The sequence below is a fragment of the Coregonus clupeaformis genome, chromosome 2 (assembly GCF_020615455.1).
Source record: "Coregonus clupeaformis isolate EN_2021a chromosome 2, ASM2061545v1, whole genome shotgun sequence".
In the NCBI taxonomy this organism is placed as follows: Eukaryota; Metazoa; Chordata; class Actinopteri; order Salmoniformes; family Salmonidae; genus Coregonus; species Coregonus clupeaformis.
In genome coordinates this window covers 16,343,084-16,360,461 of record NC_059193.1, presented here as the reverse complement: position 1 = coordinate 16,360,461, position 17,378 = coordinate 16,343,084, and the positions used below count along the sequence as shown (strand labels likewise).

Genomic DNA, 17,378 nt, shown 5'->3' with positions numbered 1-17,378 from the left:
TAGTAAGTGATTGCCAAATGGCTACAAGACAAAGTAAGTAAATAACTGAACCATAGAAAGACTATTTATAGAGCCTTGAAACGTCTTATTATTTCTAAGATGTCTTAAGACGTCTTCTATATTCAAGACATCTTGAGACCATCTATAGATGCATCTTAAAGATGTCTTGACTTCTAAAGACATGTCTTAAGATGTCTTTACTGACATGCCTTAAAACTTCTCAAGACATGTCTTAAGACATCTCAAGACATGGTGATGGCTGGGTATGTTCAGTTACTTTTGGATTACTTTCCCCTGAAGAGGCATTAGAAGAAACCAAAAGGATCCATGAAACGGATTTGGTGTGTTATCATAGTGGTTTCTTTGACTTGTAATCAGATGTGTTCAGGTGGAACAAACAAACTTTCGTGTTTTTCAGTGTTGAATTGAATGTCATTGAAAAAACAGAAAGGTGTCATAATGTGTTTTTTCGCCATCTTCCTTTCTGTATTTAAAAGTAATTTAATAAGTTTTTTTTTTGTAACTGTAACTGATTACATGTAGTCCGTTACTATCCAACCCTGTGGGCGGTCACAGTAGGAAGTTAGGAACACTTCAAAGAAACATAAACTGATGTAGTGGCACCATCCAGTGGAGAAAGAGAGAAACGTCAGTAGTGCCATTTGCAAAGTTGTTTATATTTGCATACTTCGAACGTTTCAAGTGTAGGCAAGCCCCTGATTGGTCGTTTTCGTTGCTTTTAACTATGTGCTCGTCTATGATTGGCTATAGTACGTTTGACCAACTATAATATATATATATTGCTTTTTATTTTATTACACAAAAAAATCAACAACTTACATCCCTACATCAAACATGTCTAACAAAACAACACACAGGTATAAACAAGAAAATATTAAATACATACAATACAATTGTATTCACTCAGAAAAAATCTCATTATAATGATATGGAATATATTATTATTTTTGTTGTTCACTATGGATAATGTCTTAACAAGATGATTAAATTCAATCAAAAATATTTGTAATTTTGGTATTGAACACTGGAATTTCTGTTTGTGTATATAGTATTCGGCAGCAAGAATTTAAAAAAAATCACAATAATTTAAATGGTCTTGTTATCATTGCAATAGTAACATATTATATCCTTCCTGTCAGAAACATGGGTAGTGTTCAGAAAGGTAAACACGTATTCTATGGTCATCACCAAAGCTAAGATGACCAACTATGAAAACATTCCGTACAACAACATGTGACGTCGAAGGAGATAATCAACCAAAATAATGTTTGAACTTTGAAAGGTAAGAATGTAAATATTATTTTCATATAGACGGTTATTTCAACAACAACAAAAAATAGGACACGGTCAAAGTTCCTGAAAAGTAACATAGGAACCATTTTAGTGGGAGTTGCTGTTTCCTAACCGGATCAGGAACATGGTTATCCAGGATAGATGGCGTCTTGCCGAGGCCGAGTTAGCAAAATGAGAGGTTTTGGTACATTTATCAGCAGAACACTGCTTTTCCTATTACTTCACTTTACTCTAGTGCAATGCGATATAACAGACGGCAATGCAGAGCACTTGAAGCGGGAGCATTCGCTCATGAAACCGTACCAGGGTAAGTACGCTAACGGCATGTGAAATTAATAGCTAGCTAGCTAACTGTTATCTTGTTGTCAGTAACGCTAGCTGCTAGGAGCCAGTCATGCTACGCTGAACAAAAATATAAACGCATCATGTAAAGTGTTGGTTTCATGAGCTGAAATAAAAGATCCAAGAAATTATACATACGCACAAAAAGCTTATTTCCCCCCCCCCAAAAAAAAATCACATTTGTTTACATCCCAGTTAGTAAGTATTTTTCCTTTGCCAAGATAATCCATCCACCTGACAGGTGTGGCATATCAAGAAGCTGATTAAACAGCATGATCATTACACAAATGCACCTTGTGCTGGGGACAATAAAAGACCACTCTAAAGTGTGCCCTTTTGTCACAAAACACAATTCCACAGATGTCTCAAGTTTTGAGGGAGCATGCAATTGCCATGCTGACTGCAGGAATGTCCACCAGAGCTGTTGCCAGAGAATTGAACGTTAATTTCTCTACCATAAGCCACTTCCAACATTGTTTTAGAGAATTTGGCAGTATGTCCAATCGGCCTCACAACCACAGACCACTTGCATGGCGTCCCGTGGGCGAGTGGTTTGCTGATGTCAATGTTGTGAATGGAGTGCCCCATGGTGGTGGTGGGGTTATGGTATGGGCAGGCAGGCAAAAGCTACTGACAATGAACACAATTGCATTTTATTGATGGAAATTTGAATGCACAGAGATACCGTGACGAGATCCTGAGGTCCGTTGTTGTGCCATTCATCCGCCGCCAACACCTCATGTTTCAGCATGATAATGCACGGCCCCATGTTGCAAGGATCTGTACACGATTCCTTGAAGCTGAAAATGTCCCAGTTCTTCCATGGCCTGCGTACTGTACTGGAGTCATCACTTAGAAATGGACCAATAAAAGTACACTATATATACAAAAGTATGTGGACACCCCTTCAAATGAGTGGATTCGGCTATTTCAGCCACACCCGTTGCTGACAGGTGTATAAAATCGTTGCACACAGCCATGCAATCTCCATAGCCAAACATCGGCACTAGAATGGCCTTACTGAGCTCAGTGACTTTCAACGTGGCACCGTCATAGGATGCAACCTTTCCAACAAGTCACTTCGTCAAATTGACTGGCCTGAACAGAGCCCTGACCTTAACCCCATCAAACACCTTTGGGATGAATCGCCGACTGCGAGCCAGGCCTAATCGCCCAACATCAGTGCCCGACCTCACTAATGCTCTTGTGGCTGAATGGAAGCAAGTCCCCGCAGCAATGTTCCAACATCTAGTGGAAAGCCTTCCCAGAAGAGTGGAGGCTGTTATAGCAGCAAATGGGGGACCAACTCCATATTAATGGCCATGAGTTTGGAATGAGCTGTTCGACGAGGCGGTGTCAACATACTTTTGGTTATGTTGTGTATAGAGAGGGGTTCCTGCAGATGCAGGAATGCCCCCGAATTACGGGCTGCAGTTGCACTCTTCTCAGCTAGCCCCCCCTTTTTGCTGTTATGCCAATTGCCTAAATAATTTGTGGTTGTAATGCAAATTATGTAAGTCAAGTGTACAAGTTGAGCAGATACTTCAGCTAGCTAGCTAACGTTAGCTAGCTACTTTATTTTGTCTAGTTGGAACTCCTGAAAGTCATACCTACATTGTCTATTGTTTTGGAAGGTGTGGTGTAGCCAGAGGTGGACAGAGTTTTGAGGTCCAGTTCTGGGCTGGTGGTAGCCCTAGCCCTGGTCGTCACTAGTTACCACAGCCACAAAGTCAGAAGCCTGCCTACTCTACCAATCAGATGAGGGAGTGTGATAACGCTGACCGGCTTGCTTGGGGCTGACGAGAGACTTTTTATTTCATCTACTGAACCATCAATTATTTGTTTATTTATTAGTTATAGTAAAACCAACCGTTTATAAGTGCAATGTGTTAATCAGATTTCTTATTCAAACTCCGCTTGCTCGCTTATGTTTGACCTAACTCATAGTTACTTGTCTTAACCCAAAATAGGTTTACTCCAATATCTGCATTGTTTTTAAAATGGCATGTAGCCAAACAAATTGACTCATCTTGAGTTTAGATTTTTATTTTCATAATCCAAAGGTAAAACGTACACAGTGAGTTTCACAAATGTTCACAGAAATTTCTATTTTTTAGGCAGATTTTTTGGGGGGTGATTTAAGATAAACTTCAACCCTGTTACTTTATTTGGCACCTAGGCACTTACTTTAGTAGTTTATTTAACTTAACATAGCCTTGCAGTCCACCTTTCTGGTATTTTGTACCAGTTTCCGTCTCTGTACAAAGGCATAGTCTTCAAGCTATGGAAGATGGGAAAACATTTTAATAATAATTTATTGGACTTACATGGCTCTTTTCTAGACACCCAAAGCTCTTTACAGTGTAAGGGGAAACTCACCACCCTAACCCCACTTACATACTCTTTATTTGTATTTAGTTTATTGGCCCATCCACCCCGCTCTTTGGAGGCCAAAGGTAACTTTGTTTTACATTTTAGTTTTTTACAGATATTTTGTGACATACATTATTCATACACTTGACATACATGGTACTTTTATAAACAGTATTACATGATAGGAATACAGTTTGACATGCACATGCAGTGACAAATATAAGCACCCATGGGATCTTTAGTGACCACAGAGTTGGGACACCTGTTTAAAGTCCCATCTTCCATTTTATTGCGGAACATTCCATTTGGTATTTTGGTATTTTATTAGGATCCCCATTAGCTGTTTGCGAAAGCAGCAGCTATTCTTCCTGGGGTCCACACAAAACATGAAACATGACATAATACAGAACATTAATAGACAAGAACAGCTCAAGGACAGAACTACATCAATTTAAAAACGTAGCCTACGTATCAATACATACACACAAACTAGGTCAAATAGGGGAGAGGCGTTGTGCCGTGAGGTGTTGCTTTATCAGTTTTTTGAGACAAGGTTTGCTGTTCATTTGAGAAATATGAGATGGAAGGGAGTTCCATGTAATAATGGCTCTATATAATACTGTACGCTTTCTTGAATTTGTTCTGGATTTGGGGACTGTGAAAAGACCCCTGGTGGCATGTCTGGTGGGGTAAGTGTGTGTGTCAGAGCTGTGTGTAAGTTGACTATGCAAACAATTTGGAATTTTCAACACAATGTTTCTTTTTAAAAACAAGAAGTGATGCAGTCAGTCTCTCCTCAACTCTTAGCCAATAGAGACTGGCATGCATAGTATTTATTTTAGCCCTCTGATTACAATGAAGAGCAAGACGTGCCGCTCTGTTTTGGGCCAGCTGCAGCTTAACTAGGTCTTTCTTTGCAGCACTTGACCATATGACTGGACAATAATCAAGATAAGATCAAACTAGAGCCGGCAGGACTTGCTTTGTGGAGTGTGGTGTCAAAAAAGCAGAGCATTTCTTTATTACAGACAGACCTCTCCACATGTTTTTACAACCATTGAATCTATATGTTTTGACCATGACAGTTTACAATCTAAGGTAACACCAAATAATGTAGTCTCCTAAACTTGTTCAACAGCCACACCATTCATTACCAGATTCAGCTGAGGTCTAGAACTTGGGGAATGATTTGTACCAAATACAATGCTCTTAGTTTTAGAGATATTCAGGACCAGTTTATTACTGGCCACCCATTCCAAAACAGACTACAACTCTTTAAGGCTTTCAGTGACTTCATTAGCTGTGGTTGCTGATGCGTATATGGTTGAATCATCAGCATACATGGACACACATGCTTTGTTTAATGCCAGTGGCAGGTCATTGGTAAAAATAGAGGGCCTAGAGAGCTGCCCTGCAGTACACCACACTTTACTTGTTTCACATTAAAGAAGCTTCCATTCAAGAAAACCCTTTGAGTTCTATTAGCTAGATAGCTCTGAATCCACAATATGGCAGAGGTTGAAAAGCCATAACACACACGTTTTCACAACAACAGGTTATGGTCAATAATATCAAAGGCTGCAGTAAAATCTAACTGTACAGCAATCTTTTTATCAATTTATTTCCACCAATCATCAGACATTTGTGTCAGTGCAGTACATGTTGAGTGCCCTTCTCTATAAGCATGCTGAAACTCTGTTCTTCATTTGTTTACAGAGAAATACAATGCTATTTGGTCAAACAATTTTTTCCCAACAGTTTGCTAAGAGCTGGCAGCAAGCGATAGGTCTGCTGTTGAACCAATAAAGGCAGCTTTACCACTCTTGGGTCACGGAATGACTTTGGCTTCCCTCCAGGCCTGAGGACAAAGACTTTCCTCTAGGCTCAGATTAAGGATATGACAGATAGGAGTGGATATAGTCATCTACCATCCTCAGTAGCTTTCCATCTAAGTTGTCAATGCCAGAAGGTTTGCCATTATTGATCGATAACAATAATCTTTCCACCTCTCCCACACTAACTTTACAAAATTTAAACTTGCAATGCTTTTCTTTAATTATTTGTTTTTTTATGCATGAAAACAATGGCTCACTGTTCGTTGTTGGCATTTCCTGCCTAAGTTTGCCCACTTTGCCAATGAAATAATCATTAACTTAATTGGCAACATCAAATGGTTTTGTGATGAATAAGCCATCTGATTCAATGAAAGATGGAGTTGAATTTGACTTTCCGCCAATAATTTCATTTAAAGTACTAACCTTCTTTATATCATTGATCTTGGCTTCATAATACAGTTTCTTCTTTTTGTTGAGTTTAGTCACATCATTTCTCAATTTGCAGTAAATCAGCCAGACAGATGTGCAGCCAGACTTATTATCCACTCCTTTTGCCCCATCTCTTTCAACCATACAGTTTTTCAATTCCTCATCAATCCATTTAGCCTTAACAGTTCTAACAGTCAGTTTCTTAACAGGTGCATGTTTATCAATAATTGGAAGAAGCAATTTCATAAATTCATCAAGTGCAGCATCTGGATGCTCCTTATTAATCACATCAGACCAACAAATATTTTTAACGTCATCCACATAAGAGTCACAGCAAAAATTTTTGTATGATCTCTTGTACTCTATTTTAGGCCCAGCTTTTGGAACTTTGGCTTTCCTGGATATAGCCACTATATTGTGATCACTGCATCCAATGGGTACGGATACAGCTTTAGATCAAAGTTCTACACTATTAGTAAAAAGTGATCAATGCACGTTTGTAAACATCCTGGTGGGTTAATTTAGTAACCTGAACCAGATTACAGGCACTGGTTACAGTGAGCAGCTTCCTCTTGAGCAGACAGCTTGATGAAAACCAGTCAATATTTAGGTCCCCAAGAAAGTAGACCTCTCTGTTTACATCACATAAACTATCAAGCATTTCACACACATTATTTAGATACTGACTGTTAGCACTTGGTGGCCTATAACAACACCCCACAATAAAAGGCTTTAGATGTGCCAGGTGAACCTGCAACCACAACACTTCAATAACACTTGACATAAGATCTTCTCTAAGCATTGCAGGGATATGGCTCTGAATATGTAAAGCAACACCTCCCCCATAAGCATTCATGTATCTTCTATAGATGTTATATCCTTGTATTGCTACTGCTGTATCGTATCATCAAATGAATTATCTAAGTGAGTCACAGAAACCGCTAATATATGAATGTTCTCTGTCGTTAGCAAGTTACTGATTTCACTAACCTTATTTCTAAGGCTACATATATTAATATGGGCTATTTTCATCCCTTTCCTGGGTAGCTTATCAGAGAGAGACATAATATGGAAAAGAGCAAACCAAGCAAGATAAAAAAATATACCTTCAGCAGTCCATTAATCAGTTGGTGTGCAAGTGTGCTGTGGGGTTGATGCTACGAACCCATAGGCTTGGCTCTCATCCCTTCCAGGCTTTTGGGAGGGAGGGTGGACAATGAGCCTGTGATAGTGGATGTAAGCAATGTCCCCACGCGCTCCGGCAGCTTTCATGGCTGGGATAAGTTCTTTCCTCTTCTGGTGCACAGCTTCCGGATAGTCCTCGTTGAGGAAGATATATACGTTCCTCTCAAGTTCTTGGCTCTGTCCAGAACAGCTCCCTTGTCCTTGAACCTCAGGAACCTGAACGCTATTGACCTGGGCCTGTCACCTGGGCCGGTGGTGGGTTTTCCAGTTCGCGCTCCACCTCAATCTTCCTGTGGTCCATCTTCAATTTTTCAGAGATAATTTCCCTCACTTTGTCCTCAAGACTCTGTCCAGGTCTCATGGAGATTCTGCAATTCCACCCACAACAATGTTGTTCTGCCTTGATTGTCCTTCATTGTTATCATGGATTCCCATACAGAACTGATGTCCTCTTTCAATGACTTACAGATTGCTGTCATCTTGCCGTTCTCCTGTTTAAACTCATCGAGCTGACCCTGGGAGAACAGCAAACTGTTCTTCAGGTCCTGGACCTCTGCTCAGGTCGTCCATTCTTTTATTAGTTGACTCCACCAGTATTTGGACAAAACACTTGAAGCTAATTTCTTGTTGTTGTAACAACTGCTTGTAGAACTCTTTTTGATCGTTTAAAATATTATTCACCGGCCTCCAGAGTGGCGCAGCGGTCTAAGGCACTGCATCGCAGTGTTGCGGCGTCACTACAGCCTGGGGTTCGACCCCAGGCTGTGTCACAACCGGCCGTGACCGGGAGTCCCATAGGGCGGCGCACAATTGGCCCAGCGTCATCCGGGTTAGGGGAGGGTTTGGCCGGGGGGGGCTTTACTTTGCTTATCGCGCTCTAGCGACTCCTTGTGGTGGGCCAGGCGCCTGCAGGCTGACTTTAGTCGTCAGTTGAATGGTGTTTCCTCCGACACAGCTGGTTCCGGGTTAAGCGAGCGGGTGTTAAGAAGCGCGTCTTGGCGGGTCATGTTTCGGAGGACGCATGACTCGAACTTCTCCTCTCCTGAGCCCGTTGGGGAGATGCAGTGATAAGACAAGATCATAAAAAGGATATATATACACGATTCTTCAACTGTGACAGAGCGACACGACTGTCCTCAACGGTACTCCCTCCGGCTTTGGTCTTTGTCAAGCCATCAAGAAAACCCTACTAGCTTGATAGGCAGCTAGCTAGTAGCTAGGCTAGCTGCTATGCCAAACAGCTCCTCAGACCCGGCCTTGGTCAGCAGGATCACTGGACAGATAGTAGCGGTCCCAGCAACTGATGTCACGGGATCCAAACTCAAAAGGTAGCTAGACATTCAAAACTTTCCAAGACAACAAACCGAGCTCTCCCTCGTTCCGCGTTTAACAGGAAGTGACGTTGTTAATTAGTACTTCAACATTATATTAAAATGAAATGTAATGTTGTAAAAGTGTGTGGCATAAATGACTGTGATCTGTCTTTGTTCATTTCAGCAGCAGTCTTTCTTTCCCCTGGTGGCGTTCATACGTCTTTGTGCCCACAACTTGAAACGGAACGCCATTGAATGGGAGACTGCCAAAGCCTGTGCATTTGTTGCAGGTTAAGAATATGATTTTACTTTTAGTTTCCCTACAAGCCTTTCATTCTAACAACGTTGCTCTGTCAAATAGAATACAGTCGTATGAAAAAGTTTGGGCACCCCTCTGAGGCTGCATAATAATTTGGGCACCCTTGTCATTCGGTTGATTTGAATACCTGTAACTACTTAGCACTGATTAATTGGAACACACAATCGGTTTGGTGAGCTCATTAAGCCTTGAACTTCATAGACAAGTGCATCCAATCATGAGAAAAGGTATTTAAGGTGGCCAATTGCAAGTTGTTGTTCTCTTTGACTCTCCTCTGAAGAGTGGCAACATGGGGGCCTCAAAACAACTCTCAAATGACCTGAAAACAAAGATTGTTCAACATTATGGTTTAGGGGAAGGCTACAAAAAGCTATTGCAGAGATGTAAGCTGTCAGTGTCCACTGTGAGGAACATAGTGAGGAAATGGAAGACCACAGGCACAGTTCTTGTTAAGGCCAGAAGTGGCAGGCCAAGTAAAATATCGGAGAGGCAAAGGCGAAGGATGGTGAGAACGGTCAAAAACAGCCCACAGACCACCTCCAAAGACCTACAACATCATCTTGCTGCAGATGGTGTCACTGTGCATCGTTCAACAATTCAGCGCACTTTGCACAAGGAGAAGCTGTACGGGAGAGTGATGCGGAAGAAGCCTTTTCTGCACACATGCCACAAACAGAGTCGCTTGAGGTATGCAAACGCACATTTGGACAAGCCAGCTTCATTTTGGAATAAGGTGCTGTGGACTGATGAAGCTAAGATTGAGTTATTTGGTCATAACAAGGGGCGTTATGCATGGCGGCAAAAGAACACAGCGTTCCAAGAAAAACACTTGCTACCCACAGTAAAATTTGGTGGGGGTTCCATCATGCTGTGGGGCTCTGTGGCCAGTGCCGGTACTGGGAATCTTGTTAAAGTTGAGGGTCGCATGGATTCCACTCAATATCAGCAGATTCTTGGGAATAATGTTGAAGAATCAGTCACAAAGTTGAAGTTACGCCGGGGCTGGATATTTCAACAAGACAACGACCCAAAACACTGCTCAAAATCTACCCGGGCATTTGTGCAGAGGAACAAGTACAATGTTCTGAAATGGCCATCCCAGTCCCCAGACCTGAATATCATTGAGAATCTGTGGGATGATTTGAAGCGGGCTGTCCATGCTCGGCAACCATCAAACCTAACTGAAGTGGAGATGTTTTGTAAGGAGGAATGGTCCAAAATACCTTCATCCAGAATCCAGACACTCATTAGAGGCTATCCGAAGCGTCTAGAGGCTGTTATTTTAGCAAAATGAGGCTCTACTAAATATTGATGTGATTTTTCTGTTGGGGTGCCCAAATTTATGCACCGGTCTAATTTCGTTTTGATGCATATTGCACATTTTCTGTTAATCCAATAAACCTCATTTCACTACTGAAATATTACTGTGTCCATCAGTTATTTGATAGATCAAAATGAAATTGCTGATCCAAACACCCAATTATTTATAAATGGAAATCATGGAAATTATCAGGGGTGGCCAAACTTTTTCATACGACTAACTCTTCTGTGCTTGGAATGGAATCCCTTATGTTAGCTAGCTAGCTAGCTAGCTAGCTAGCTCATTTTAGATGAGATTAGCAAAAGTTAGCTACTAGTTATCTAAAAAAGAAAAGACAACTTACCCTTTAGCCCAAAACTTTTGTTATTTCTCAGTGTATTGAATTTTAGTGACGTTGCCAATTTTTGTTCACGACTATTTAGTTATTTGGTGCGCAAACTTGAACTTGAGATATGCCATTTCGAAAAATGAGACTGGTAGGCGGGCCTTCTGACTTTGTGGCTGTGGTAACTAGTGACGACCCCAGCCCTTGATCAAATCAAATGTTATTTTACGTAGGGTTGGTGTTCCCACATGGCCATATCTCCATGTTACAGTACGTGTATTAGCTATCTAGCATGCTCGGAACACCTGTGTGTAACGGAAGAAGGCCGCCAGAAACGTGTTGTTAAAATACTGTCAGCTGCAACTGTGATTTTAAAGCCGGTTTAAAACTGTGAAAGTGGATATTTTGCATTTGTGAAATAATTTTGATGTGATATGAAAGTAAAGGGCTTTTATGTTTCTAGAACTACACTGCTCCAAAAAATAAAGGGAACACTTCAACAACACATCCTAGATCTGAAATGAATGAAATAATCTTATTAAATACTTTTTTTCTTTACATAGTTGAATGTGCTGACAACAAAATCACACAAAAATGATCAATGGAAATCAAATGTATCAACCCATGGAGGTCTGGATTTGGAGACACCCTCAAAATTAAAGTGGAAAACCACACAACAGGCTGATCCAACTTTGATGTAATGTCCTTAAAACAAGTCAAAATGAGGCTCAGTAGTGTGTGTGTGGCCTCCACGTGCCTGTATGACCTCCCTACAACGCCTGGGCATGCTCTGATGAGGTGGCGGATGGTCTCCTGAGGGATCTCCTCCCAGACCTGGACTAAAGCATCCGCCAACTCCTGGACAGTCTGTGGTGCAACGTGGTGTTGGTGGATGGAGCGAGACATGATGTCCCAGATGTGCTCAATTGGATTCAGGTCTGGGGAACGGGCGGGCCAGTCCATAGCATCAATGCCTTCCTCTTGCAGGAACTGCTGACACACTCCAGCCACATGAGGTCTAGCATTGTCTGGCATTAGGAGGAACCCAGGGCCAACCGCACCAGCATATGGTCTCACAAGGGGTCTGAGGATCTCATCTCGGTACCTAATGGCAGTCAGGCTACCTCTGGCGAGCACATGGAGGGCTGTGCGGCCCCCCAAAGAAATGCCACCCCACACCATGACTGACCCACCGCCAAACCGGTCATGCTGGAGGATGTTGCAGGCAGCAGAACGTTCTCCACGGCGTCTCCAGACTCTGTCACGTCTGTCACATGTGCTCAGTGTGAACCTGCTTTCATCAGTGAAGAGCACAGGGCGCCAGTGGCGAATTTGCCAATCTTGGTGTTCTCTGGCAAATGCCAAACGTCCTGCACGGTGTTGGGCTGTAAGCACAACCCCCACCTGTGGACGTCGGGCCCTCATACCACCCTCATGGAGTCTGTTTCTGACCGTTTGAGCAGACACATGCACATTTGTGGCCTGCTTGAGGTCATTTTGCAGGGCTCTGGCAGTGCTCCTCCTTGCACAAAGGCGGAGGTAGCAGTCCTTCTGCTGGGTTGTTGCCCTCCTACGGCCTCCTCCACGTCTCCTGATGTACTGGCCTGTCTCCCGGTAGTGCCTCCATGCTCTGGACACTACGCTGACAGACACAGCAAACCTTCTTGCCACAGCTCGCATTGATGTGCCATCCTGGATGAGCTGCACTACATGAGCCACTTGTGTGGGTTGTAGACTCCGTCTCATGCTACCACTAGAGTGAAAGCACCGCCAGCATTCAAAAGTGACCAAAACATCAGACAGGAAGCATAGGAACTGAGAAGTGGTCTGTGGTCACCATCTGCAAAACCAGTCCTTTATTGGGGGTGTCTTGCTAATTGCCTATAATTTCCACCTGTTGTCTATTCCATTTGCACAACAGCATGTGACATTTATTGTCAGTGTTGCTTCCTAAGTGGACAGTTTGATTTCACAGAAGTGTGATTGACTTGGAGTTACATTGTGTTGTTTAAGTGTTCCCTTAATTTTTTTGAGCAGTGTATATCGCAATTGAGAATTGATTCACGTTTAGATGGAGTGTTTGGCTGTTTTGGCTGCCAGAGCCGGTCTACCTCTGAAAATAACAAGTTCCTTGGACCGTAAGGAGTGATGGTAGGCTCCGTAAGAGTACATCTTGGGTCAGGCTTGGGGTAGCCGACTCAACTCAGTTTAGTCGGCTAGGCTAGGGGTTAACCTTATTCATGACTCCAATTCCATTGCAGTACATTGGCCGCTTGGGTTCTCGAGAGCTGGGCTAGGGGTGGCAATGAGTAATTGATGCACAATGGAATTCTTCACATTGTTTCTCTCATGTCTCCCTGAAATCCTGCTTGACTCTTCACCAAAATGTTGTACAGGTGTTGGAAGCAGCCCATCCAGTCAGTGGGACTTCTGGGGGAGCACGCTAGTCACCAGCTCGTATGTGCGTCTGACACCTGATGAGAGAAGTAAACAGGGATCCATTTGGAACACGGTGGTGAGTAAGGAACTAGCTTCTATGAAATGCATTGTTAGACATTACAGACAGATACACAAACAATAGACTCCACTCCCAAATCCATTATAGCTTGATTGGAGAATATCTACATTTTGAACTGAATAGGTCCAATTGATGGTTAAATTGATGATCCGATGTCATTGTGCTTTCTCTGTGCAGCCTGTTTATCTGAAAGACTGGGAGATGCACGTGCAGTACAAGATTCACGGGTCTGGGAAGAAAGATCTCCATGGAGATGGCATCGCCATCTGGTACACTAAGGAGAGACTTCATCCAGGTAATGCATCATCTTGCCAAAATAACATCTTTGTCATAAATCACTTCCTTATTCCATTACAAAGCTTTGGCAATCAAATTAGTAGACTAGTCTATGTGATGTGGTAGCACTGGGTTGTATTTCCCGTAAGCACTTTAGGTCTCAGTCATGTGCTCATCATATCTCGCCTCTTTGCCTTCCATTCAGGCCCAGTCTTTGGAAACCAAGATCATTTTGTTGGCCTGGCTTTATTTGTGGATACCTTCCGCAATGATCTCCTTGGGATGGATGTAAGTGCAGCGTCTGGCTGGTTGACTTGACGTGATTCTTCCCTTGCAGGGTCTGTGTTTGGCAGCAATGCTAAGTTCCACGGCCTCGCCCTTTTTATAGACACGTACCATAACGATGAGGCGGCTGACGTGAGTTGATGCAGCTACATTTATCATTATTCTGATGTGTTTCATGTCAATGTGATGGAAGGATTTTAATGTGATGGAAGGATTATAATGTTATGGAAGGATTTTAATGTGATGGAAGGATTATAATGTTATGGAAGGATTTTAATGTGATGTATTTTCTTTTGAGTTTCTTTGTGTTCTTTTGTCATAGGAAGCTTTTGAGTTGCCTTTGTTGCTTTCTGAGAAGGACCTTTTTTGTAACACCATGAACATCACCTTTTAATATGCTGCATTCGGCTTATTACACATTTTGAATTACGTGTACAAATATTTTTTGCATCACAGCGTAAGATGGATTGATTGGTAACTGAGTCAGGACTGAGTCAGGATGTCTATAACGAACATTTTCCAGTTTTCTGTCCTTACATCCCTTGTGTTCTCCACTAGCGGTCCTTCCCCTACATCTCTGCCATGGTGAATAATGGTTCTCTGCCCTATGACCATGGGAAGGATGGACGTAACTCTGAACTGGGAGGCTGCTCTTCTGAGATCAGGAACAAAGACCATGACACCTACCTGGCCATTCGCTACTCCAAGAGCAGGCTCACGGTAGGAATCCCTTTTTTTAAATGATATAAATGACTCCAGTCCAGACATCTTGGACGGGTTTCCTAAACACAGATGACGCTAACCCTAGTCCTGGATTAAAAGGCTTAATGGAGATGCTCCTTGGAGGATTCTCTTTGGTCCAGGACTATTCTTAGTCTTTGTCCGGGAAACTGGCCTCTTGTGTTATGAAATTGATGAATTTCAATGTTATAGAGTACATGTTATGTAATCGACGTGTTACATTTCTATTCAAATAATGGCAATTGCTGAATTGTACCATTCTGATCTCTACAGGTGATGATTGACATTGATGATAAAAATGAATGGAAAGAGTGCATTGACATCGGGGGTGTCCACCTCCCCACAGGGTACTACTTTGGAGCTTCTGCTGCTACAGGGGATCTCTCTGGTAGGTTGGGTCAGGTTGGAGAGACTGATTCTTGCTAGAGGGGATCTCTGGTAGGTTGGGTCAGGTTGTAGAGACTGGTTCTTGCTAGAGGGGATCTCTGGTAGGTTGGGTCAGGTTGTAGAGACTGATTCTTGCTAGAGGGGATCTCTGGTAGGTTGGGTCAGGTTGTAGAGACTGATTCTTGCTACAGGGGATCTCTGGTAGGTTGGGTCAGGTTGTAGAGACTGATTCTTGCTAGAGGGGATCTCTGGTAGGTTGGGTCAGGTTGTAGAGACTGATTCTTGCTACATGGGATCTCTGGTAGGTTGGGTCAGGGTGGATTAAATAGACTGATTCTTTCAAGATGTAGATCTAATTATTTTTTTTAGGACTCGAACACAAATGTAAAAACTGCACACTGAGAATGATAATGACTGACCTTGATTCAATTCTTATTTTTAAAAATCTCACTGTGCAGAGGAGTACGTACAGATTGAACCAATTACTTAGTTTGTCGTTTCAGTCTGGCTTTGTCAGCATAAAATCACCATAGACTTCAGATTTACAACTAACACAACTTTTCTCCCGCGTTACAGATAACCATGACATCATCTCCATGAAGATGTACCAGCTGATGGTAGATCACACACCTGATGAGGACAGTATGGACTGGACCAAGATTGAGCCAAGCGTCAGCCTGCTGAAGTCCCCCAAAGGTTGGTCCATTTTATTTATTTTTGATAAAGAAAAACAAAAACAATTTCCGTTCTTTTTACATTTACGTCATTTTAGCAGACGCTCTTATCCAGAGCGACTTACAGGAGCAATTAGGGTTAAGTGCCTTGCTTAAGGGCACATCGACAGATTTTTCACCTAGTCGGCTCGGGGATTAGAACCAGCGACCTTTCGGTTACTGGCACAACGCTCTTACCCACTAAGCTACCTGCCGCCTCTAATCAAATAGACAATAAAGATTGTATTCTATTTGACTACAGTCCGGTATGTCATCTTACTGTAGATAATGTACAGTTAGGTGAGTAGGCTTGTTAGAGTAAGAGTTAACCATGATCATTCTTCTTTCATTTTTCTCTTTCACAGACAATATTGATGATCCTACTGGTAACTTCCGAAGCACACCTCTTACTGGCTGGAAGGTCTTCCTGCTTCTGCTATGTGCTCTACTGGGAATTGTAGTTTGTGGTGTTGTAGGGGCTGTAGTCTTTCAGAAGCGCCAGGAAAGAAACAGGAGGTTTTACTAAGAGGAAAATCATATTTCTGTATGTGAGAGGTATTTGTGAAATTGACTGTTGCGAAGAATACAGATTCAACAACACATTAAACGTTAATTTTCTAAAGATTGTACAAATGTTTATATCTGCTGAAGCACTGTGACGATGACAGTCACTTATGGTATCGTTCCAATGTTTGTGAAATAACCATGACTAATGGTTACTACCACATGTATATGAGTGACCTTTTGATGGAGGCAGTTTGACATTTTTGTTTTTATTCACCCTTGTACAGTACAGGGGATAATTGTTGTTGATTTGGATCGATCTGTAAAACACTGATTAGTTAAATAACTTTCAAAGGAGATTTATTTTCACAAAACATTCTGTATAAGATGCTTAAAGATTTGTTTTCACCTCATTTAGCTTTTTGTACCATTGGGTTCTGATTGGGCTAGTTTAGACGGTTGAATCGGATTTTATTGACTTTTTACTTTTTAAACTCTGACTGCTCTTTACTTTTGGGTTCAATATGATTGCTGCACTTCTGATGCTGATATGCTAAGGCTTCTTTATCTGGCCTTTGCCATTTTCTCTCTCTCTGTGTGAAGTTTTCTTTGTTGACTTAGACAATAATATTTTGGGAGAACAACTACCATATCCACACCATCAGATGCCCTATATGAAGAATCATTTGGCTACTAATAATGCAGCGATCGATTATACCGACTACAGTTACATTTTAGGTTTTGACGTTATTATACCATGTGGGTGTTGGGAAGGATTTCAGGAACATTCTAATTTGGTAAGACCTACTGGATGCATTACAAATCTCTACTGTGAGATAGCACCACCTTACTCATCTTGCATTAGATCGATGGGAATTGTGTTTCTGATAGTTCTGCAAAAGTGTTTATTTCCTTTTGAGGTGGCTGCTTATACACTGATTATTTGAGTGGAAATATCCCTTTACTGTGATTGAATGACTCAAACTGAACAAAGCCATTGTTTAGTTATGCTGTAAGACTCAATAAAACTGGTCTCCCCAAATGAGTAAAGTCAGTGTCTTCTAATGTGTAGTCCTAATGCTTCCATATCATTTGGTGTTTGTGTGACAGACAGTACACATGTTAGCCCTGGACTTCTTCCAGCAAAGCTCTACAACTGATTCAACTAATTGATGTCTAAATTGAAGACCATGATCAG

General features: G+C 41.9%; 1 protein-coding gene across 2 annotated transcripts; it reads left to right on the top strand.

Annotated features, from left to right (window-relative positions):
* The first annotated feature begins 1,420 nt into the window (after positions 1 to 1,420).
* LOC121530887 (vesicular integral-membrane protein VIP36) lies at positions 1,421 to 17,230 on the top strand. Of its 2 annotated transcripts, none has more exons than XM_041836231.2 (8): positions 1,421 to 1,621; positions 13,153 to 13,271; positions 13,452 to 13,569; positions 13,888 to 13,967; positions 14,394 to 14,555; positions 14,850 to 14,964; positions 15,540 to 15,659; positions 16,042 to 17,230. In XM_041836231.2, the coding sequence occupies exons 1-8, from the start codon at positions 1,456 to 1,458 to the stop codon at positions 16,200 to 16,202; spliced, it is 1,041 nt and encodes a 346-aa protein (XP_041692165.1). In that variant the 5' UTR covers positions 1,421 to 1,455; the 3' UTR covers positions 16,203 to 17,230. The 2 variants fall into 2 exon arrangements, with proteins under 2 accessions (XP_041692165.1, XP_041692155.1); XM_041836221.2 differs by lacking the exon at positions 13,888 to 13,967 and adding an exon at positions 13,756 to 13,838.
* Positions 17,231 to 17,378: the final 148 nt, after the last annotated feature.